Source organism: Erpetoichthys calabaricus, chromosome 5 (genome assembly GCF_900747795.2).
Source record: "Erpetoichthys calabaricus chromosome 5, fErpCal1.3, whole genome shotgun sequence".
NCBI classification, from domain to species: Eukaryota; Metazoa; Chordata; class Cladistia; order Polypteriformes; family Polypteridae; genus Erpetoichthys; species Erpetoichthys calabaricus.
The window spans coordinates 134354853-134378664 of record NC_041398.2 but is presented as its reverse complement, the minus strand read 5'-3'; the positions used below and the strand labels follow the sequence as shown (position 1 = coordinate 134378664).

Genomic DNA, 23812 nt, shown 5'->3' with positions numbered 1-23812 from the left:
GCAAAACCAGCTGTAGGCTTAGAATGCCAATTATTCAAAACTTTTAAGGAACATTGTAAAATCTTCATTACACATGTTAAATTATTCCATCCATCCATCCATCCAGGGTCGTGCCAGCACCAGCAAGTATAGAGCATAAGTCAGGAACAATCCCTGTACTGGGCTCCAGCTCATTGCTACAGCTGCGCCAACATGCCTCCACATTTTGTTATTAACAGTATACATTATTTTAATGAAATTAACAATTTATCTGTAAAATGTAATATACAGTACATACTTTAATGCATTTAGTCATAAAAATGATATCAAGTATGAATACTAGTATTTTAATAGCACACAGCTCGAAGAGGATAGTTCTTGGAAATCTAAATCGACTTAGAAGGCAGTCATCATCATCTGTAAATACACACTTTCTTATAATTCTCCCATTTGCAATGTCTTCTAACAATGCTATAGCAGCTGTGGTAGTTGGAACTGTTTGGCCATTTGGTGCACTATTATATTGTTACAGAACGATTACAATCAAGTGCTTTGAATTTGTAAACGATATGCAATTAATTTCAGTGTATTTGATAAAACCTGCATCATGGATACGAATCTAAAAAAGAAAGGGAAATGACACAGAAACAGTAGAATTGCTTTGACCTGCCCATTTGCAAAACTGAGCAGAAATATGTGTACATACGGTGTGAGGCTGCCGTGAAAATGTGTGTGGCTTTACGTTAAGTTTAGTTTGTATATATCTTGAAATGAGTGTGGAAACGGGTGTACGCAACGTTTTTGTGCATATGCACCATTTATACATGAGGCCCCAAGTGTTTTGATAACAGATGACAACATTGGCTGGAAACTATACATTTCAAAAAGGTCCACTACTGATGGTCCAGCGCTCTGTAGGTCAATATTAAACTCAATAAGGTACACTAAGATTTTTACTTGAAACATTAGTTTCACCAGACAACTATCATTCTCTACTATCAAGTATACTTAACTTTTATATTTCTAAAACAGTGAATGGAACTATGTTGTAGTGCAAAAGTCACACACAAAATTGACAATTTTTACTGCAGTGTCAATCAAATTATCATGCTCTGTCTTAATGTCAGAAGTGGGCTTGGTTCCAAACTTCAGACCCTCCTTTACTTGCAGTTTTCCCTGATCCCTCTTATTAGTGTCTTTTACAAAGCATTATTAATCATGAGATTGAATTAAGTGATGGGAGAGGCATTAAAAATAAAGAAGGGAGTGTAACTATTTGCTTTAGCATGGTGTTTGTTTGCCCTTCCAAGCATTCCCAAGTTCTTATTGGATTTTTTGAAAATTTTAAATGTCTTTGTTGATATACTATTAAGTTGCTTTTGGACTTTGCATTTCTTGATATCTTCGTCAGATATTTTTATGCCTATTTTCTTGTGTTTTGTCCTCTGCTTGTTTTCTGACATGCCTCAGATTACAATCATAAGTAAAATATAGCTAGATTTTACTTGTTTATCATGATTTTTGCTCATTAGAATTTGCACATTCACCTTGGCCTGTATGCTAATCTCACTTTCTAGAGCAGCACTCCACATTGTAGTCCCCTGAGTTTTCTAACAGGGATGCAGACAATAATACTGAGGGGTCATCAATCAAGCGTACTTAACATTTAGAAACCTTTCTCTAGAAACTTTGTTGGAAGCTTATGCAGTAACAAATAATTTTAACATAACTAATTTCATCTTCAGTTAGCTTTAAAAAATGTTTTATCTAATTGCCACTGAAAGAACATTGGAGTGAAATCAAAAATCCTTCTGATATCTATCTCAGTGTTCTTAAAGTGTCCCACAAATATTTTAACCAATCATGAAGACTCCTTAATTAGAATTGAGCACTGGGTCAGAGCAGCATAGCTCATCACATATTTCCACCACCAACTCAAAAATATCTAATAAATAAATGTATACAATGAGCAATGAATACAATATAATCCAAGATTTAAGAAATCAAAAACAGAACAGTCATTAAGAGGTTATTATACCTTTGATTAGCAAAATGCTAACCAAAATATCTGCATAAGATATGCAAAACATTATATGTACTTCCCATAATTAAGTGGCATCCATATTTATAATTGGACTGTGGAACTCAGTAGCTTCCTTGTGCATAGAGTTCTTTTGATAAAGCAGTTTTTATGCACTTGAATTAATGCAAAATTCTTTCAACCAGTCTGAAAAAACATGTGGCAAATGTTTTAGAAGTAGCCATTTTTATTCATCTGGTTAATTTTGCAACATCAGCATAGCTATTAACACTGAAAAGTTACCCATGAGTCCTGCTGGTTGTCCATAATATCAGTACTGATTTAAAATCTCAATGTCTATAACTTTGCATAGTACAGAACGCCATCTGAACTAGGAAACAGACATTACTTCTACTTCCTATATGACATGACATGCTGTGATTTATGTACATTTTGTCTATTCTTTTCTAGCTTCACTAATATTTATATAAAATACCTATGATATTTGCTTCAACTGAAAAGTTTATACTCAAATGAATTTAGTCATTTTTCTTTTTTCCTATAATTTATATTAGCCACTTTGGATGTCTGCCAGCTTCACAAACTTAATTTTGAATTTTTCCTTTTTACTCTTGCATATTATTTATTGTTGTTCATCTGTTTTACAACTGTTCCTAATTTCTCTAAACTTATTTGCATTTCAAACGCACTGATTAGAAGGATTGGTAATAATAAGCAAGTGCAAGAGTCAGATGAAGTTTGCTTCGGGGCTCAGGCCCCATGTGTCCCGAACTGGCTTAAGTAGGTTCAGGAAATGAGTAGATGATGTACTGCAAATGGCATATTGTTACCACACGTACCAATGCACAATGTCATAAGCACAACTTTTTTGTTAAGAAAGGGCCAGTTAAAGCTTGTTTGTTAAATTTTTCTGAAATAAAAGGGAGACTTCACTGATTTTAGCAAGTTTTCTTTACTCTTTGTCAAAAAATATGTTTAAAGCTAAATTACTGTGTCTATAAAGAACAAAGTCTCTGATTTTCCAAGAATTTTCATCAGTGTGATGCCAGTATTTATAAATTACACTGTGGTTTGACTTTAAAAAATAACTTTGTTATTTTCCAGATCAAAATGTATTCTTCACAATCATGGCATATATTCATTTGGCACATGACACTGCATTCTAAAGAGAAACATATATTATACATTTTAAAAAATAATTAGTCCTCTCTTGCCTTTTATAATAGAGGTGAAGAGTAAAATAGTCCTGTTATTAAGAAAAGCCTTAAAAATTGTAGAACATGACCATTTTGCCAGCCAAAAATGTTATTTGGTATTGATCTATGACTTGTGATTATATACAGTACACATTGCACAATAGTGTGGCACATAGTGCACAACACTATTTTTGTAAAAATTGATCTGTTTGTATGGATTGTTGTGTGGTTACAATAAAATTTCAAAAAAAAGAAAACATAAGAAAAATATTTCTATTTCATAACAGGTCAACTGTAACATTATTAACTTCCATTCAGTATTTTTAGTTGTTTGATTTAACAGTATCCCCTCTGTCCTGTCTGCATTTAGGTATGGTTCCCAAGGAATCAGTGCTGGGACAAGTTATTCAATATGACAGTGAATTTCCTTAGAAAAGTTCAATTCAAAAATCCATGAGTTTTGAGGCACATATTTGACTAATAATACTTTCAGATCTTGATGACAGAAACTGGTGAAGTGTTGCAGGTTGCTCAGACACATAAGTAAGAATCTCATTGTACTCATTGTTTCTCTTAAAATATGTCTTTTAGAAATATAATAATAATCTCATCTAGCTGTACAGATCAGTAAGACTTAATGGAACTTCCACTATTGTGTTTTTTAAATAAACTGGTAAATAGTTGAATGAAAACTGTTTAATAATTTACATTTGTAAGGAATTTTTAAATTTGGGAGGAAATTCTGCAGATAAGCAGAACAACAAGTCCTAACTTGAAGAGTTTTCACTTTTGTTTGGTTGACTACATATGAAACTTAAATAATGTCTTTAGCTCTAAATTAATCTTTAGTTGCCGCACCACCTAATAGCTACTTTCTCCTGCTTTAAAATAATGTAAAGTTAAATGGGTTCTAAATACACAGGATAAATAAAATTAGTTTGTTTGTGAAAAATTGATGTAAATCTTTAATGTAAAGTTGTTTAAATCATTCTACTGTATTACCTGTATGGTTAATTCAAGGTTAATAGTTAGAAATAAGAACTATAGCTGAGCAGGTCCAATTTTTAAGTTCCTACCTTGACTTTTATTTTAATGATCAGTCAATTTCAAAAGCAATATGTAAAGTTACAAATGGATAACTTTAAAACATTATTTTAGGGTGCCCTTTACATTACACAATTTAATAATATTTAAGAAAATTTGACAGACTGTTAACAGACAATTAACACATACATTATTAGTAAGACAGGAGTAATGAACTGAATATCTAATGTATCATACCTCATACAGTTATGCGATTAATTAAGTACACCCTTTATCAATTGTGTGGATTTCCGTATCAGAACATAACTAAAAACTATCTAGTCCTGAAATTATGTAACTCTAAACCTAGTTGATAAATAATACATAACAGACTGTAATTATTTATTGAACAAAAAATAAGCCAACATGCAGAAGCCATGTGTGAAAAAGTAAATTATATTTGTGATGCTGCAACTTTAAAAAAAAACAGACTTACCCACATTAGTTTCTAAATGCGTTTATCAGTCACTGACTCACATTCTAGGAATTCTGACCCACCCTATTCTGACAAAAGGAAAAGGCTGAAAAAAAAACTCAAAATGCTAGAAGAAAAGTAGTTCAGGTGGGTCACAGCATAGGCAAGCAAAACTTCTTTTAATTCCCAAAATTCCCTGGGACAAAAATCTGGAAAAAAGGGATTGGGACATGAATGTTGTCAAAAAATACATACAAAGTTCAGAATTGGGAAGTGAAATGCAGGTGTCCAAACCATAAACAAACCCCTAAATTGAAGTCAAAAGTCAGTGCTAAAAAGTTAATTACCAATACCATTTATTTGCAAAAACAAATAAATTTGCATGAAGTCTTAAGGAATTATCCACAATAACACAGATGACGAATTGCCTGGTACTGAACTTTTATCCCATTGCAGTGATGACATCACAGGTATTGCACATCCAGGTCATTCTCTTAGCTATATTATGCCAACCATAAACAGAATGACAGTGTCCATGAAAGATAAAAAGCTGCCGAAGCAAGTAGTGCAAATATTTTAAATATTTTTTAAATGTTTTCAATCAAAAAACACTATTATCATTGGTTACAGGATGTTTCAAAACTCATAATACGAATAAAAAGACAAGAAAACACAATGTTAATATAGCAAAGAGGGTCACAATGAAGTCATTCTTGGTATACTCTACCATACACTAACGCTTCAGTTTATTGATGTGGGGTGAAATTAATTTATATGCAGCTACCATAAAGTATCATCAGAGCATCATAATTTCTTGGAGGGATTGACTTTAACTTTGGCTATACCAAAGTGGATATACAGTATATATACCGGTACTCCTCCACCAACATTTTCATACATACTAACTAGGTATATTTAGAAAGTTAGATATGCATGCAGCACAACATGAAAAAATCATGAAAATGGTACTTGTTTATAGAACCTACAGCTATAAAACATGGGAAGAGCATAAAATACAGGAAGAGCATAAAACACCTTCAATGGTCATATACAAGTGGCAAACAAGAAAAAGCAAGCCTAGGTATCATGAAGGTACAAGACTAAACCAAATCCAACAAGACAGAAGATTAAAACATTTGCAGAAAATCACAGAAGGAGCACAATTAAGGACTTTATCAAGACAGGATGTACAACAGCAGAAAGAAGAGTCTCTATCCACCTAAATATTTTATGTACCTACCTATTTTATTATCTCTCGTGGTCACATGACAAACCACATAATTAACTCTGAATATAATAAAGTGATAGGAGAGGCCACAGTCAATTTGTAAGCAAAAGCAGTGGCTAAATGTGAAGCCCCTCCCAAATTGTGACACCACCATGCTTGACAGTTGTTATGAAGTTTTCATGGTGATATGCTCTTATTTGTTTATGCCCAAGTATTGCATTGAAGGTATTGGCCAAACAACTCCATTGTTGTCTTGTCAGTCCAGAGGACATTGTTCCAGAAATCTTGTATGAACCACCTTTGCAAATCTAAGTCATATAGCCATGATTTTTAGGGGAGAGTGAGATTTTTTTTTTCTGGCTATCCTTCTATGAAAGCCATATTTATTCAACTTTTTTCTGATGTAAAAGTCCTGATCAATAATATTCACTTTGTTGACATAGGTCTGCAGATGTCATGAATGTACAAACATTTGCAACTTTCTGAACTGATTTATGATTTCAAGGGCCATTATATGACCTGATCATTGGGTAAATTTGCTGATAAACAGGCTATCTGGAAAATAAAGTAATTGTCTGTAAAAATCTTTCTCACATTTTGGAAAGATACAGCAGGCATCAAATTATTTGGAAATGGTTTTGTAATCTTTTACCAACTGATGAACAGCAACAATTTTCAGATGTTTATTGTTCTTGGTGTTGCATTTCCACCACACCTGAATGTTCCAGACTGAACATACAAAGTTTCATCTTTTATACAGAGCTGATAAGAGTTATTGATCTTTAACTACTCTAGTGCACTATTATGATTTCACGTGCACACACAAATGCCAAATGGCAAAGAGGATTGAAAAATAAGACAAGGAGTAGACAGTAGCTCAAACGATCAGGCTGAAACATAGTTAGAGACAGATAAAAGGTCAAAATACTAGTCGAAGTTAAGAAATGCAGAGTACCTAATCTAAAAGGTAAGAGCAAGAATCAAAGACTTAAAAGTAAGGAAAATTTTCATACACTAACTTATTAATTATCCCTAACTATTGTTAAAAAATACGTTTTTTAAAAAAGAAGTGATTCCAAAACTTGTACATTATGTGCTGAGCTCCACTATCTTAAATAGTGTGTGCAGGATGACATTATAGGCCCTGCCTGTGTGCTGTAGCGTATTGGCAGTAGGTGTTGTAATCATACTAAATATGGCAGTGTCTGTTGTATAAGTATGATATCAGTACTTTTGTTTATTTTTTTCTGAGATTAATACATTTTTTCTTTAAACCGTTTATTTTTTATTTTGAACTTAGTTTCATATTTGTTTTTTACTTTCATTTTTCTTTTGGACTTATTTTTCAATTAGTTTTTTTAATTTACTGTGACATCACTTTATTTTTATAATAATGTTGCCTTATTATCAATAATGCAGCCTATGATGGACGAGTCATCTGAAAATTCCTGTAGGTGGCAACCGCGGGTATTGAGCTGGAAGTCTGTTGTGTAGAGAGTAAACAGGAAGGAAGACAGAACAGTTCCGAGGTGCTTCACTATTACACACCACCATTTCTGACACACAGTCCCTCAGCCTGACAAACTGCTGTCTGTTGGTAAGGTATTCCATGATCCAGGAGATTGTGGGAGCATCAAGATTCAAAGCCTTCCCCAGCTGATGAGGCAGAATGGTGTTCAAAGCACTTGAAAAGTCAAAGAACATTAACATGACTGTGGTGTCAGCTTTGTCCAAGTGGGAGTAGGCTCTATGGAGCAAGTAGATGAGAGCATTCAGCATACCTAAATGTGCCTGACAGGGAAACTGCAGAAGATCCAGATGTTCTGAAACCAGGGGTCATAGCTCTTCTAGGACCAGCCTCTCAAAGGTCCTCATGATGTATGAAGTATAAGAGCAACTGGCCTGAATTCCTTGGTATCACTGTAATACCCTTTCTTTGGCATTGGGACCACACAGAATGCTTTCCACAACTGGGAAACCTTCTGCAAATTCGGGGAAAGAGGGAACAGGTGCTGAAGGACCACGCAGAGCTGGCTGGCACATATTTCCAGCACCCTGGGGATGATTACATCCAGCTCTGATGCCTTGTTTCTGCAGATTTTTCCCAGCTCTCTCCTGAGTTGATCAGCAGAAACACACAATACCAGGGGTTGAGGGGGGTTGGAGACCACGGTTGTGATGTTATTGTAGGTCGTGCAAGGTGCAGATGGCAGTTGGGATTCCCAAACCTCCTCAGCTTGCTCATAGAGGCTAGCAGTGTTGGGGGAGGGCTGGACTGACAAGAATGAGTGCAACCTGTTGAGGAACTAGTCCAGTCCATTTGCTATGTTCTTGTTCCCTTGCTCTGCATGTTTAACACTCTGCTTGTAGCCAGTGATAGTCCTCATCCCATTCCACACTTCCTTCATGTTGTTTTTTGTAACCTGTGTTCAAGATTTTCTCTGTAGTGGGCTTTCAGGTTGAGTACCTGTGCTTTAATTAATCCATCCATCCATCTATTTTCCAACCCGCTGAATCCGAACACAGGGTCACGGGGGTCTGCTGGAGCCAATCCCAGCCAACACAGGGCACAAGGCAGGAACCAAACCTGGGCAGGGTGCCAACCCACCACAGGACACACACAAACACACCCACACACCAAGCACACACTAGGGCCAATTTAGAATCGCCAATCCACCTAATCCGCATGTCTTTGGACTGTGGGAGGAAACCCACGCAGACACAGGGAGAACATGCAAACTCCACGCAGGGAGGACCCGGGAAGCAAACCCAGGTCCCCAGGTCTCCCAACTGCGAGGCAGCAGCGCTACCCACTGCGTCACCGTGCCGCCCGCTTTAATTAAATTAAATGCAAAAGTAATATTTGAACAACTTTCTTAAATAAATAATAGTTATAAACTAGAACACATGTCCATGACATGTATTAACAGCACCTGGCTAAAAGATAAGAAAGCAGCATAAATATACATATTTTTTAACACAAAGTTTCTGAATATTTGTTTATTTTGTATTAAATAAATAATGTGTTATTTGTCACCTGATATAAATCTATCTAATACTAGGCTTGTCCTGATATCAAAAATAACTAAATTGAAAGAGGGTGTAATTACTTTTTTGCATTATTGCACTTAATATATTGAATTCTGACTATTGGACCGCATACAGTAGAAACCTTTCCTATTTAATCTAATGGGCAATACACATTTGGACCTGCATAGCCGGTTAGTTTATTCTGGTAGTATTTGTCTTTTTTGTCATTTGTGCTATATGTACAGTTGTGCCAACAACAGTACTAAGAATTGGCTGTGGTAATATAATGGGATTTTCAGGCATTTTTAAACAGTAAGGAAAATGTTGCACTCCTTAAAATTTTCAACAAGTTCATTTCAACATGTGTGGCTCTGCATGTGAAGGACCTAACATCTAACGTATTTTTTTTATATCTTAAGAATTTTAGGATAACAAGTATCTACCTAACTTAGCTTGTCATTTCCTATTTAAATAACTTTTGCAAAACATATTCAAGTTGGGATTTGAAGAAAAAAGAACTACTATCACACTATTTGGCAACTTATGTTTTCTCTGTAAGAAGAAAACTTGATAACTTTTATGTAAAAAGTACCTTTAATCAGCTTTCATGTGAGCTCCATGTTTTAGCTGAAGAACCAACTTTATAATGACAGTTGGCAGTGGCATCCATCCTTCTAATTCTGCTCATTATTGTAAAACTGTATCCTGTTTCCTCTTCATCTTTGTTCTCTTTTCTCATATGTTTAGTCCATATGGTTCAATTCTTAAATAAGTGTAGTTACTCTTCATTGGACATTCTTTAGTACAGTAAATTTGCACACAATATTGCAGACAAAGTCTCAGAAACGAGTTGTCGTAGCTTAAGGATAACTGCTTAACTTACAATCAATGTAATTTGCTATGTCAGACAGTGATCAGTCAACTACACAAAAATTCAGACCTTCATATGTAACCTTACATTTATTTATGTTAAACATCCTCTGTTCCATATTTGGCCAAGTCTGAATTCTGTCGTGGTCCCCCTGTAAAGATTTTGCTTACTCTACACTGTCCACCATTCCACCTGTTTTAGTGTCATTTGTAACCTTTACCTAAGTATTAGTCAAATTCTTACCAAGATCATTTATATACTATGTTGTTGTTAATTTTGCACCCATAAGCAAAATGTACCTTCTTCTAGCATAATTTTTAGCCTCTCATGGGGTACATTATCAAATCCTTTCAAAAAACAAAATAAACTATATATATGTGTCACATTAATCAAATACGTTTGATGGTTCTGCATAGAATTCAAGCATATCAATGAAACATTGTCTTCCCTGTTTAAACCTATACTAACAGCTGACTAGTTCACCTGTTGTTCAGTCTTACATGTTAACAATTTACAGTATGTAAACTTGGTAATCCCTTTAGTACATATACTTCCTTGTTAACACAGACAGGCTGCACTTCTAAATAGGATGAGAAACATCCCGTAAACAAAAGCTCGGGGTGCAGGAGGGCATATTGTTATTGAGAGAAGTCAGACAAAAATGGATATATTTGTTTAAGTTAACAGAAAGGCCCCAAATACAGTACTCAAATAACAATTCTATATAACATATAACACTCTATCTAAATGCATAATGTGTTGTACCTTGGAGGGAATGGGCTGAAGAAGCAGAAGGCCAAGCAGTATTGCACAGCAGTATGAAGTTGCAGTGGAAAACTGACTACCAAAACTGTCAACTGAAAATTGGAAAAATGTCACCTGCTCAGACAAATCTCTTTTTTTTTGCTACAACTTGCTGAGGGTATTGTCAGAATTTAGCGTAAACAGCATGAATCCATGGATCAATAATGGCTTGTGTTAATTTTAAAGACTGACAGTGGTAATGTAATTGTGTGGGGAATGTTTTCTTGGCACCCATTAGGTTTCCTAATACCAAATATGAACATTACTTGATTATTATTGAGTAGAGGTAGGTTACTGAGGCTATACTGGAACATCCTTCCAAAAGTTCCTGAAGACTCTTGGGGTCACAGCCTCAAAGCTGACGTAGGCCCTCAAAGATCTGATGGAGGAGGCAGAAAAATTGAACTTCTGGCTTTGGCTTAAAAGAATGTATAAAGCCTGTGGAAAACAAGGATCCTAAGGCTGTTAAGGGAGATGTCCCTACCGATGTTACACCACCTCAAGATGTTCAGGGATTAAAGGAACAAAACATCAGTGAAGGGTAGCTCCCAGCTGATGACCCTGCAGTCAGCAAGGTGGCACAGTTGGAGGTATGTCAGGCAGAAATGCCCAGTAGGTGGTCCCACCTGTGCTCTCATTTTAAAATGACACTACAGTACAGTATCTGCCAAATTCCAGTACATATGAGAAATATTTTTGGAAGCTACAGAAAGGCTATCAGTTGCCATTGATGCAAATAGGAAACAAATATAACACTAATGAATAACAATAAATTAATCTGTATTAAATGTAGTGGCCTCCTGGGATTGTGATCTAAATGGTGTCACACACAAGTGTTTAGGGAGCAGCTTAAGGACCTGACGAGCAGCATGAAATCGCAAGTCAGGGGACGACAGCAGTGTACTAACCACTCTCTCTTTGTTTTAACAGGAAAGACGAGAAAACACCGCAGTGAATATGGCCCGAAAGCCTAGCCAGCAGGCTGAGCCACTTTCAGGTTCCTTCATTCCCTCTGGTCCCCCAATGATGATGTCACTACATCCCATGTACCTCAGCGCATCCTTTCTCAGCATCCCCCTTCCATTTCCGTTCACACTGCATAAAATGTTCATGTTCCAATGTATTCCTGTCTGTACCTGAGATTTCACGTCTGACCGTTTCAATTGCAACTCCAGTGTTTACAGTATGCGGGGACAGAATCCCCAACTCTTAAACATTGTTCCTGTGTTTTCTTTACAGTAGTGTAGTCGGCAGGATGGAGTCCGAAGATGTCAGAAGGACAGGATCTGAACGCAGTATTGACTACTTTCATGACCGAGCTCCAAAACATGAAGCTGGAGCTCGCAACCACCTGGATGGAGCTCGCAGAGACCAACACCCAGTTAGCACCAGCAGAAACGGTAAAACTGGAGCCCACTCAGCCTCCGCCACCTCCAATAGTTCCGCTCGCAGACTCGGACGACTTTGAGTAGTATTTACTGATATTCTAGAGTACCGCCTCTTGAAATTAGTGGTCGAGGACGGACTGGGCACACAGTTTGGCGCTGTACCTAAAGGGGGATGTGCAGCGGACTTATTATGACCTACCTGAGGAGGAATGACCTCTTGAGGGCTGAGATATTCAAGTGCTACGGCGTGACCTCAGGCCTGCAGGTGAGGGAGTGGCGGCATTGGAAATTTGACCCCGACCATCAACCAGGCATGCCAAGTCATAGAACAGGTGGCCTGTGAGGGCTTAGTTAATGCCATTCCTGAATACCTCACCCAGCAGGTCCGTCGGCATCCTTATAAGGATATGAACAGCCTTCTTCAGGTCCTTGAGTGCCACCTGGTGGTGAACCGAGCCGGGGGGTCAGAAAAATCTGCTTGTGGCGCCCGGCAGGGGCACATCACTACTCCTGAACCCACACGTCGTGCTGCAGAGGCTTCAGCAAAATCAAAAGACAAGGGTCACAGTCTTCCTTGCTGTTTCAAGTGTGGGGAGCTGGGACACATCCTTACCGCCTGCCCACTAAATTCCGAACCCATGGACTGCACCTGGCTGAAGGGAGAGAGGTACTGTGCACTTTCTAATCCCCTGTCAGTTCTGAATATGGGAGTGGTGTTGGTGAATGGGCATACCGTGATGGCATTGTTGGATTCCTGGAGCAACATCTCTATTGTTGCTCGCCGCTTTATCTTACCGCGACAGTGATTAGCTCAGAAACGAGCGTAACTTGTATACATGGGAAGACCAGAAGGTATAGGTCCATGAAGTGCTTTATAACCTGGGAGGGCGACCCTAAACAGCTTCTCATAGCAGTCCTGCCTAAGCCCCTCCGGTTATATTGGGAAATGACTGGTCAGAAACTAAAAGCGGTAAGATCAACCCCACTCCTAGTAATAGCTTGGGTCTAATTATGGATGGACAGGAATCTGTCCCAGCTGCTTCTGATGACGTGGGGCCGCAGGAGCAGGACTCCTCCACATTGGACCTCGACCCAGAACTAGCCCCGTGCCAGGATCTGGGGCAGGTAGCTCCGCCCCCAGATGGCGACCAAGATCCCTTGTCCGGCCTAGACTTGCAGTTTTGGTCTACGCCAGCATCATCTAAAAGAGAACAGTGGAACGATGATTCCCTGAAGTTTGCCAGGAATGCCATCGTCTCCGTCGATGGGCAAAACTCAGATACTCCCAAATCACAATGTCCCTACTTTGTACTAAAAAACGATCTGTTGTATCGGGTAGCAGAGCAGGAGGGGCGAGGTCAGGACGTTCCTACTGGTTCTGTGAACCTACCGGCGGGAGGTCTGCGAGCTAGTGCACACCCACCGCCTAGGCGTCCACCTAGGGGCCGAGAACACTTTGGAGAGTAAAGCTCCGGTTCTTTTGGCCAGGAATAAACAAGGAGGTCCGACGATTTCGTCAGTCCTGTCTGGAATGTCAACTTTGTCAGATACCCAGGAGGGACCGTGCTAATCTGGTTCCTATTCCCCTTATTGATATTCCCTTTGAAAGGATCTCGTAGGCCCCTTAGAACCCTCAACAAGAGGCCATAAATACATCTTGGTAATGGTTGATTATGCTACCCGATTCCCAGAGGCCGTTCCCTTGTGAACAACTAATACAAAGAACATTGCATGGGAACTAGTAGGGCTCTTTTCCCGAGTGGGTATACCTAAAGAAGTCCTTACGGACCAAGGTACACCTTTTATGTTGGATACGTTCAGGGAGGTTGCCAAGTTACTTCGCATTAAGCATCTTAAGACGTCTGTCTACCACCTGCAGATGGACAGGTTGGTGGAAAGGTTTAATTAGACCCTCAAACAGATGCTCCGCAAGGTAGTCAGCGAGGACAGTAGGAACTGGGACCAGCTCCTCCCACTTGTACTTTTTGCTTACCGGGAGGTTCCACAAGCCTCCACGGGGTTTTCCCCTTTTGAATTATTGTACGGGCCACAACCCCGGGGTATTTTAGACATCATAAAAGAAGGATGGGAGGGAGAGGCCCTCGCGCAGTATATCGCACAGTTACGATATAGATTGGCAAAAATCCGACCCCTGCTAAAAGAGCACATGGCAAAAGCTCAATCAGCACAGGCACGGAATTATAACAGAAACAGTTCCCTATGGGAATTTCAGCCAGGAGACTGGGTTATGGTACTCGTGCCCACTTCACATTCCAAACTTTTGGCTCATTGGCAGGGCCTGTACGAGGTTAAGGAGAGAAAAGGGTTCGTTGACTATTTGGTGAAACAACCAAATCGCCGACCGAGCAAGCAGGCATATCACATCAATCTATTAAAGCCGTGGAAGGACAGGGAGGAAGTCCCACACTCCGGCCCTACCCTCTCCCTTTTCTCGAAAACATCTACCATTGAGTCCCCACCAGCGACAGGAGCTGGAGTCTGCAATCCTGTCTGAACTGGAAGTGGTCAGTGAGGCGCCCGGCCGTACCTTGCCGATTCAGCATGACATTGTGACGCATATCCCATGCCACAAGTGGATGAGCTCCTCGAGCATTTGGGAAATGCGCGTTACCTGACTACTCTGGACATGATGAATGGATACTGGAAAATTTCCTTAACAGTATTTAGTACCCCTAGCGGACACTGGCAGTACAAGGTCACCCCATTTGGATTGCACAGGGCACCGGCGACCTTCTAGCATCTGGTAGATAGAGTGCTAAAGCCCCACCATTCCTACTGTGTCGCCCACTTAGATGACGTCGTCATTTTTTCTAACATATGGGAGGAATATGTGCTGCAGGTTTATACCATCCTCCTGACACTAGTGAGAGCCGGGCTGCGTATTAACCCTAAGAAATGTTTCTTTGAGTTGAATGAAGCTAAATATTTGGGATACCTGGTGGGAGGGGGAATGATTAAACCACAGTGTTCAAAAGTTAAAGCTATTCTTGACTGCCCCATCCGATAACCAAGTGGCAGGTATAGGCTTTCCTGGGTCTATGTGGTATAGCGGGTCCACAGCTCATGTCAAAAGGGCCAGTTTTCAAAATAAATAATCGCCGCACTTGCGGCTTAGCGAGGGGGAGTGGTGGTATGTGGCCGAGCGATTCTTGGGGAATTTGTGATGCAGGCGATTCTCATTTAAGTGCACAGGTGAGGAGTCGTCCACATCTGTAATTGTTCCCGTAATAAATAGAAGCGCGAGGCGGCTACCAAGGAAAAATAATGAAAAAAGAGAGAAAGAAACGGAGGTTGCAGGAGTAAGGAAGAAAGCAGGAAGCAGTGTGGAGAAAGCCGGTGCCTGAGTGAGAAGGAGAGTGAACAAGCGCAGGCTCGCTCTGTATACAAACAGCTGGGAAAGGTGAGCCCGAGTGAGGTGTTTGGTCGGCACCCGAGGGCCAATGGTAGTGGTCACTCCTGCTGAGCACTTGTTTGGAGCAGGAGTGACCGGGAGAAGGTTGGCTCGCTGCAGCGAAGGCAGCAGGAGTCGGAGATTGGGAAGAGAAGCCCCAGTGTGAGCATCCTGGTCGCTGGGGAGCCCAAGTCTCAGTCTGGGTGAGCAGAACCGGAGCCAGGGATCGGAAGGCCACCAGACCAGATCTGCAAAAGAAGGTCAGCTGCATGTAGGGTGACTTCCCTGTTGCGAAGCCCGATGGGAGAAGCAGGGGAGCCGCCAGGTAAAAGAAGGCACCAGGCTTTGTTTTTAAAGAGACTGCTTCCAGCCATTGTTTCAACCTTGTTTTAAAGGATTTATTTATTGTTTTTTTTTTACCTTCACCTTTTACTCATTTTATTGGATTATTTATTTATTGAAACTGTGATGCACTGCACTATTTATTTGAACACTGTTTTGTTGGTTTTAACAAAAGCACGTGACACTTTTACACCATCCCCTTGATTGTTATACCTCACTGCCAAGCTCATCGGTGACATTACCGACGGTGTCAGGTTTAAGAGCTCCCTGAAGCTGCATGGGAACCTGGAGCGAACCCACATCGTCACAGTCTAGCGAGTTACTACCGCCAGTTTGTGCCTCGTTTTTCCAAGAGAGCTACGCCTTTGACAAATCTGACAAAGAAAAGGGCCCCTTTCAATGTGGTGTGGAATGAACTGATGGAACGTGCATTCCGTAACTTAAAGATGGCCCTCACAACGGCCATCATCATTTCATCATCATTTCATAATGAAAACACAAATTTAAGAAAAATCTCAATAATTGTATAACCCAAATTACAGTGATCCCTCGCTATATCGCGCTTCGCCTTTCGCGGCTTCACTCCATCGCGGATTTTATATGTAAGCATATTTAAATATATATCGCGGATTTTTCGCTGCTTCGCGGGTTTCTGCGGACAATAGGTCTTTTAATTTCTGGTACATGACTTCCTCAGTTGGTTTGCCCAGTTGATTTCATACAAGGGACACTATTGGCAGATGGCTGAGAAGCTATCCAGCTTACTTTCTCTCTCTCTCTCTCTCTCTCTCTCTCTCTCTCTCTCTCTCTCTCTCTCTCTCTCTCTCTTGCGCTGACGTAGGGGGGTGTGAGCAGGGGGGCTGTGTGCAGCTGCTTCCTGAAAGAAATGCTGCACGGAGCTTCGCATACTTAAAAGCTCAAAGGGCACGTATTGATTTTTTTTATCTGTCTCTCGCTATCTCTCTCTATCTCTCTCTCTCTGTCTTCCTGCTCCTGACAGAGGGGGTGTGAGCTGCCGCCTTCAACAGCTTTGTACCAGCGGTGCTTCGCATACTTAAAAGCCAAAAAGCCGTATTGATTTTTTTTTTGACTGCTTGCTTTGCACTCCTTTGAAAAGGAAGATATGTTTGCATTCTTTTAATTGTGAGACAGAACTGTCATCTCTGTCTTGTCATGGAGCACAGTTTAAACTTTTGAAAAAGAGACAAATGTTTGTTTGCAGTGTTTGAATAACGTTCCTGTCTCTCTACAACCTCCTGTGTTTCTGCGCAAATCTGTGACCGAAGCATGACATTCTAAAAATAACCATATAAACATATGGTTTCTACTTCGCGGATTTTCCTATTTCGCGGGTGGCTCTGGAACGCAACCCCCGCGATGGAGGAGGGATTACTGTACAACCATTCCACATTCTGCTTCACACAAATATACAGTAATAAACTGTCACAAATACACTGCTTTGGGAATTTGGGTGGAAAATAGGAGTGCCTTTAGGAAAATCCAAGCAGACACCAAGAGAACATGCAAATTCCACACAGAAAATGACCAGGCATTGTTGACTCAGAACGCTAGATTCACAAACCAGCTGCGCTTAATTCCTTCCCGCTATTAATAGCATTATAAAAATATTTCTAATAAATAAATTAAAGAAATTCATATAGTACTAATATTTGGACTAAGGAAAATAACACTTATATTAAGATATGTTTGTATTAATTTATAAAGATCTTTAAAATAAATTGCAAAAATGTTTGTGTATTTTTGTGGTGAACTGGCCTAACCCTCCCAGGATCGTTATACTGTCTGTGGCCTTCAGTGACCATCAGATGGATTAAATATGTTTGAAGTGTGTAGTCTGTTCAGAAGTAGAAGTCGAATAATAAAACATATTTATATTGCTCCATTAACCAGTGATTTAATTTACTTTCTCTGCAAGACTATATTTGTCTTAAGTTTTTTTTTTTATTTATTAAAAATGACATTCCAAAAGATGATAAAATATTGTTTTGTTTATAGCTTCATAACAGGTGATTATTGTCACATTTACATAAAGTCATTATGTACTGTAGCTGTTGTTATACTTTTTATCTAATATACAGAATCTACACATGCAAAACACAAATTGACTTAACATTTTGTGCCAAGGATGCACAGTGGCTAGTGCAGGTGGCACAATTCTAGAAGGCTGAATTTAACCTCTGCCCAAGCTGGTGTATGAGTGGAGTTTGAATGTTCACCCTGTGCTGAAATGTCCTTGTACACCTAGCCTGGACATTCTTCCAATTTTCCAAACGAATGGATTTGATGTAAATCAGCAGTTCTTGTGCGGGTAAGTGAGTGAGTGTGCCCTGCGGTCGACTGGACTTTATCGGTCCTGTCAATCCTGAAATGGATTTAAAGAGATTCCATAATGAACGGATTTGGTAGTCATATTATATTTCATCATATATGGGCAAAACTCCTTCACAAATTGCATCAAAACTTATGGGTGGGGAAAGGAGGGACTAGAATTTTGGGAACACTCGACACATTAATATACTGAAATAATATCTTCACCTAATAACCACTTTATAAAATAAATGTTGCTCTTGTAACAATATAAAGCAAGTGAAGTGTCCGCTTAGACCTCAGTACCATCTGCTCGCATTGCGCGTGTCACTCTACGGAGAGACTCATGCACTTCGGTTGCGTCAGGAATGTGTGAATAGATTTTACGTTCATTTTCTTCTAAAATACTGTCGCTCAATCTGTACAAACGAATACTACTGAAATTTTATATAAATACACATATATTATAAATTCATATACATAGAGAAAACGAGCATCGACAAACACACAGTATGTGACTCGTGTATTAAAATAGCACCACATACAAATTTTACAACAAAAAAATTAATAATAATAATAATCATAATAATCATAATAATAATAATAACACCTTTAAAGGCGAAAAAGCGAAACGTTACCTCTCCAGACAGTCTGGCAGACTCTAGGACCCCGATGATGCTGCTGCTGCTTCACCAAGAGGCTGATGGGTGAATCCCGATTCGGAGGAAAGGAGACATGTCTGATGCACCTGCAGTGGTTTAATTCAATAACATCCTCGGCAGAGGGACATGATTGATGCGTTATTGTTCACAAGAAGTGCTTGCTGAGCGCGGTAGAAGCGTGCTGCTCTGCATAGCTGGTGCCGCACCCGCTCGTCACTGGCTGGACAGCGGAGCGCTGGCCATGGAGTACATCCGGACACCCAAGGTACCGTGAAGAGCGGACTGCCATGTCTGCGCTGTTGCGTTGCATTGCATTTCGCAAGGAGCGCATCGTGGAATTTCTGATTTTAGAGACAGTTCTTAGAAAGTGGATGCTTAAATATTAATAATATTACTACTACTAATAATAATAATGATACTAATAATATTTACAGGTATAACTAATTATAATGTCATTATCTATCTATCTATCTATCTATCTATCTATCTATCTATCTATCTATCTATCTATTGCACAACTGAGTCAAAATGAGGCCTGGGCATTGACATACGAAAAGTCAAGCGAGCGGACAACATGGACAACAATTGGATTGGCCTTGGATGACTACTCATTTATCCTGCTTGTATTCAATATGGTTACTGCTTCTTGTCACATATGATTGAATTTCCCACCCCGATATATGTTCCTATTATAATACCTCAATAAAGGGTCAAACAGTCTTGTTATTGCTAATAAGTCTGCTTCTCAAACCCACACTTTGACCTTTCCAATAAGCTTTAAAACTTGTTTTTTTTTCCTTTTCTATGTGCACTTCAAAATCAAAGAAAGAAAAAAAAAATATTAATGTAATGATTTAACAAGTGAGATTATTAATAAGGGGCGGCACGGTGGCGCAGTGGGTGGCGCTGCTGCCTCGCAGTTGGGAGATCTGGGGACCTGGGTTCGCTTCCCGGGTCCTCCCTGCGTGGAGTTTGCATGTTCTCCCCGTGTCTGCGTGGGTTTCCTCCGGGCGCTCCGGTTTCCTCCCACAGTCCAAAGACATGCAGGTTAGGTGGATTGGCGATTCTAAATTGGCCCTAGTGTGTGCTTGGTGTGTGGGTGTGTTTGTGTGTGTCCTGCAGTGGGTTGGCACCCTGCCCGGGATTGGTTCCTGCCTTGTGCCCTGTGTTGGCTGGGATTGGCTCCAGCAGACCCCCGTGACCCTGTGTTCGGATTCAGCGGGTTGGAAAATGGATGGATGGATGGATTATTAATAAGGGTTTCATAGCCAATACAAGTCATTGACACCTGCCATTTGCAAGTAACACAGCTCATGAATGTTATGATATTATGATGTGATATGGTAAGACTGACTGCTGTATTTTTTCTCTTTCCTGTGGACATCAGGTGGAAAATGTCCGTTTAATTGACCGAGTTTCCACCAGAAAAGCTCCACTAGGAACTTTGTATCTCACTGCTACTCACATCATCTTTGTGGAAAATGCATCAGAAGCTCGCAAAGAAACTTGGGTACGTACTTTGGTGTTTAGAAATAAAATTACATTATTTATATTTATTCAAATTGTTTGAAATGTTTCCTTCATTCATTAAACACAACTCAATCCAGGGGAACATGTTTTTCTTTTTTAATGTGGCAAATTTTAAATTAAGTGTATTTTGTTATCTTTGTTCATGTTAAGAAGGGTTGAGTCTTAATTTACTATGTTTAAATGAGAAAGGTTAGAATGAAGAGGATAAAAAAAGTTACTTAGTCAAAGAAAAAATGCAGTTTCCAAATTTTTTGTTTTTGTTTATTTTTTATTTGCTGTGTATATAAACAATCTCAAACAACTATATAAATCATCTGAAACTAGGAGGCAAGATTATTGTAGCATGGTGTACAGAATTGATTTAAAAACACAGAAGACAATTGTTTGTAAGGCAGATATATTTTCTGAATTAGGTAACATCAAACACTGGGTCCTAGAGGAACTGCAATTATGGCTTTTGTTCATTTATGTGAATCATTTAGACAAAAATGTAAAAATCAAGTTGGTAAAATTTATAGGTAATACTAAATGAACTGAATTAACAGATACCCCAGAGTCAGCAGAAGTCCCTGATTAAGAATTTTGGGAGAAAAATAAATGGCAAGACAAATTAACATGTAGAGATGCAGAAAATGAATTCCAGATATCTTAAAGCACAGTTCAGCTTTTCAAGAATACATGACACTGAATTCAACATATAAAATGTTTCTTTACACTTTAACTATCTGCACACCATTTTTGGGATATCTTTAATGCATTTGAAGATGTCTCATATTTTCAGATATTTTAAAGTAACTTAATGTGCATTTCAAGGTATGTGAAAATGACTTCCTGTACAATTTCCAATATTTTAATAGTATTTCCTACATATTCAAGTTTTTTTTAAAATATACAGTATAGATCAATTTCAATTCATTTTTGTATGGCACTGTTTTATGAGTCTAAGCTTAGGGTGTTTCCTTAAATTTACAACTGTAATGTAAGTGTAAATTGCTTACTTATACATTATTGAACTCCCAGTGAAAAAGTTTATTTAATGTAAGTAAATAATTATAATGTAAAATCTTTATCTATCTATCTATCTATCGATCTTAACCTTTTTATGTTTTTTGGAAATACTGGGTAAATAAGCTTGTCAATCTATGTTGGATTGAAAAGTTTATCGTAAATAAAATATTCATATCTGCTTACCTGCAAAAGAAACTGCAGTGCAAGATATATTTTCAGTTGTATTTACAGATGAAATGTTATGTCAGTGTAATAGTTCAAAATACTTGATTTAAAAGATGGTTCTAATTTTAGTTTATTTTAATGTGTGCACAATAATACTGTTATTTGCACACAGTATCTCCTACAGAGTTGTGATAGTATGTGACAGGCTAGACAATAAATCCAAGAGCTATTCGGCAAATATAACACCATCAGAGCCAAGGATCAAAAGGTGGAAGTTGAAAAAGGAAGACTGCAAGGTTGAGTTTAGGGAGGAGGTGAGACAGGCACTGGGTGGCAGTGAAGAGTTACCAGACAGTTGGGCAACTACAGTAGATGTTGTAAGGGTGACAACAAGAAGGGTGCTTGGCGTGACATCTGGAAAGAGGAAGGAGGAAAAGGAAACCTGGTGGTGGAATGAGGAAATACAGGAGAGTATACAGAGGAAGAGGATGGCAAAGAAGAAGTGGGATAGTCAGAGAGATGCAGAAAGTAGACAAGAGTACAAGGAGATAAGGTACAAGGTGAAGAGAGAGGTGGCGAAGGCTAAAGAAAAGGCATATGATGAGTTGTATGAGAGGTTGGACACTAAGGATGGAGAAAAGGACCTGTACCGATTGGCTAGACAGAGGGACCGAGCTGGGAAAGATGTGCAGCAGGTTAGGGTGATAAAGATGGAAACATACTCACAAGCGAGGAGAGTGTGTTGAGCAGATGGAAAGAGTACTTTGAGAGGCTGATGAATGAAGAGAATGAAAGAGAGAAGAGGTTGGATGATGTGGAAATAGTGAATCAGGAAGTGTAATGAATTAGCAAGGCAGAAGTAAGGACAGCTATGAAGAGGATGAAAAATGGAAAGGCCGTTGGTCCAGATGACATACCTATGGAAGCATGGAGGTGTTTAGGAGAGATGGCAGTTGAGTTTTTAACCAGATTGTTTAATGGAATCTTGGAAAGTAAATGGATGCCTGAGGAGTGGAGAAGAAGTGTACTGGTGCCGATATTTAAGAATAAGGGGGATGTGCAGGACTGTAGTAACTACAGGGGAATAAAATTGATGAGCCACAGCATGAAGTTATGGGAAAGAGTAGTGGAAGCTAGGTTAAGATGTGAGGTGATGATTAGTGAGCAACAGTATGGTTTCGTGGCAAGAAAGAGCACCACAGTTGCAATGTTTGCTCTAAGGATGTTGATGGAGAAGTATAGAGAAGGTCAGAAGGAGTTGCATTGCGTCTTTGTGGACCAGGAGAAAGCATATGACAGGATGCCTCGAGAGGAGTTGTAGTATTGTATGAGGAAGTTGGGAGTGGCAGAGAAAATATGTAAGAGTTGTACAGGATATGTATCAGGGAAGTGTCACCGTGGTGAGGTCTGCGGTAGGAGTGAAGGATGCATTCAAGGTGGAGGTGGGATTACATCAGGGATCGGCTCTGAGCCCTTACTTATTTGCAGTGGTGATGGACAGGTTGACAGATGAGATTAGACAGGAGTCCCTGTGGACTATGATGTTTGCTGATGAAATTGTGATCTGTAGCGATCACAGTAGTAGGGAGCAGGTTGAGGAGACCCTGGAGAGGTGGGGATATGCTCTAGAGATGAGAGGAATGAAGGTAAGTAGGAACAAGACAGAATACATTTGTGTAAATGAGAGGGAGGTCAGTGGAATGGTGAGGATGCAGGGAGTAGAGTTGGCAAAGGTGGATGAGTTTAAATACTTGGGATCAACAGTACAGAGTAATGGGGATTGTGGAAGAGAGTTGAAAAAGAGAGTGCAGGCAGGGTGTAATGGGTGGAGAAGAGTGTCAGGAGTAATTTGTGACAGATGGGTATCAGCAAGAGTGAAAGGGAAGGTCTACAGGACGATAGCGAGACCAGCTATGTTATATGGGTTGGAGACGGTGGCACTGACCAGAAAGCAGGAGACAGAGCTGGAGGTAGCAGAGTTAAAGATGCTAAGATTAGCACTGGGTGTGACGAGGATGGATAGGATTAGAAGTGAGTACATTAGAGGGTCAGCTCAAGTTGGATGATTGGGAGACAAAGTCAGAGAGGTGAGATTGCGTTGGTTTGGACATGTGCAGAGGAGAGATGCTGGGTATATTAGGAAAAGGATGCTAAGGATAGAGCTGACAGGGAAGAGGAAAAGAGGAAGGCCTAAGTGAAGGTTTATGGATGTGGTGAGAAAGAACATGCAGGTGATGGGTGTGACAGAACAAGATGCAGGGGACAGAAAGATATGGAAAAGATAATCCGCTGTGGCGACTCCTAACAGGAGCAGCCGAAAGAAGAAGAAG

At 39.5% G+C, this 23812-nt stretch overlaps 1 protein-coding gene across 1 annotated transcript in view; it reads left to right on the top strand.

Moving 5' to 3' along the window:
• Positions 1-18743: 18743 nt before the first annotated feature.
• mtmr7b (myotubularin related protein 7b) overlaps positions 18744-23812 on the top strand; it is an 84469-nt gene continuing 79400 nt past the window's right edge. The window contains exons 1-2 of the mRNA XM_028802053.2: positions 18744-19044; positions 20167-20289. Coding sequence (XP_028657886.1) covers positions 18913-19044; positions 20167-20289 — 255 coding nt within the window. The 5' untranslated portion in view covers positions 18744-18912. The remainder of the gene's footprint in view (positions 19045-20166; positions 20290-23812) is intronic.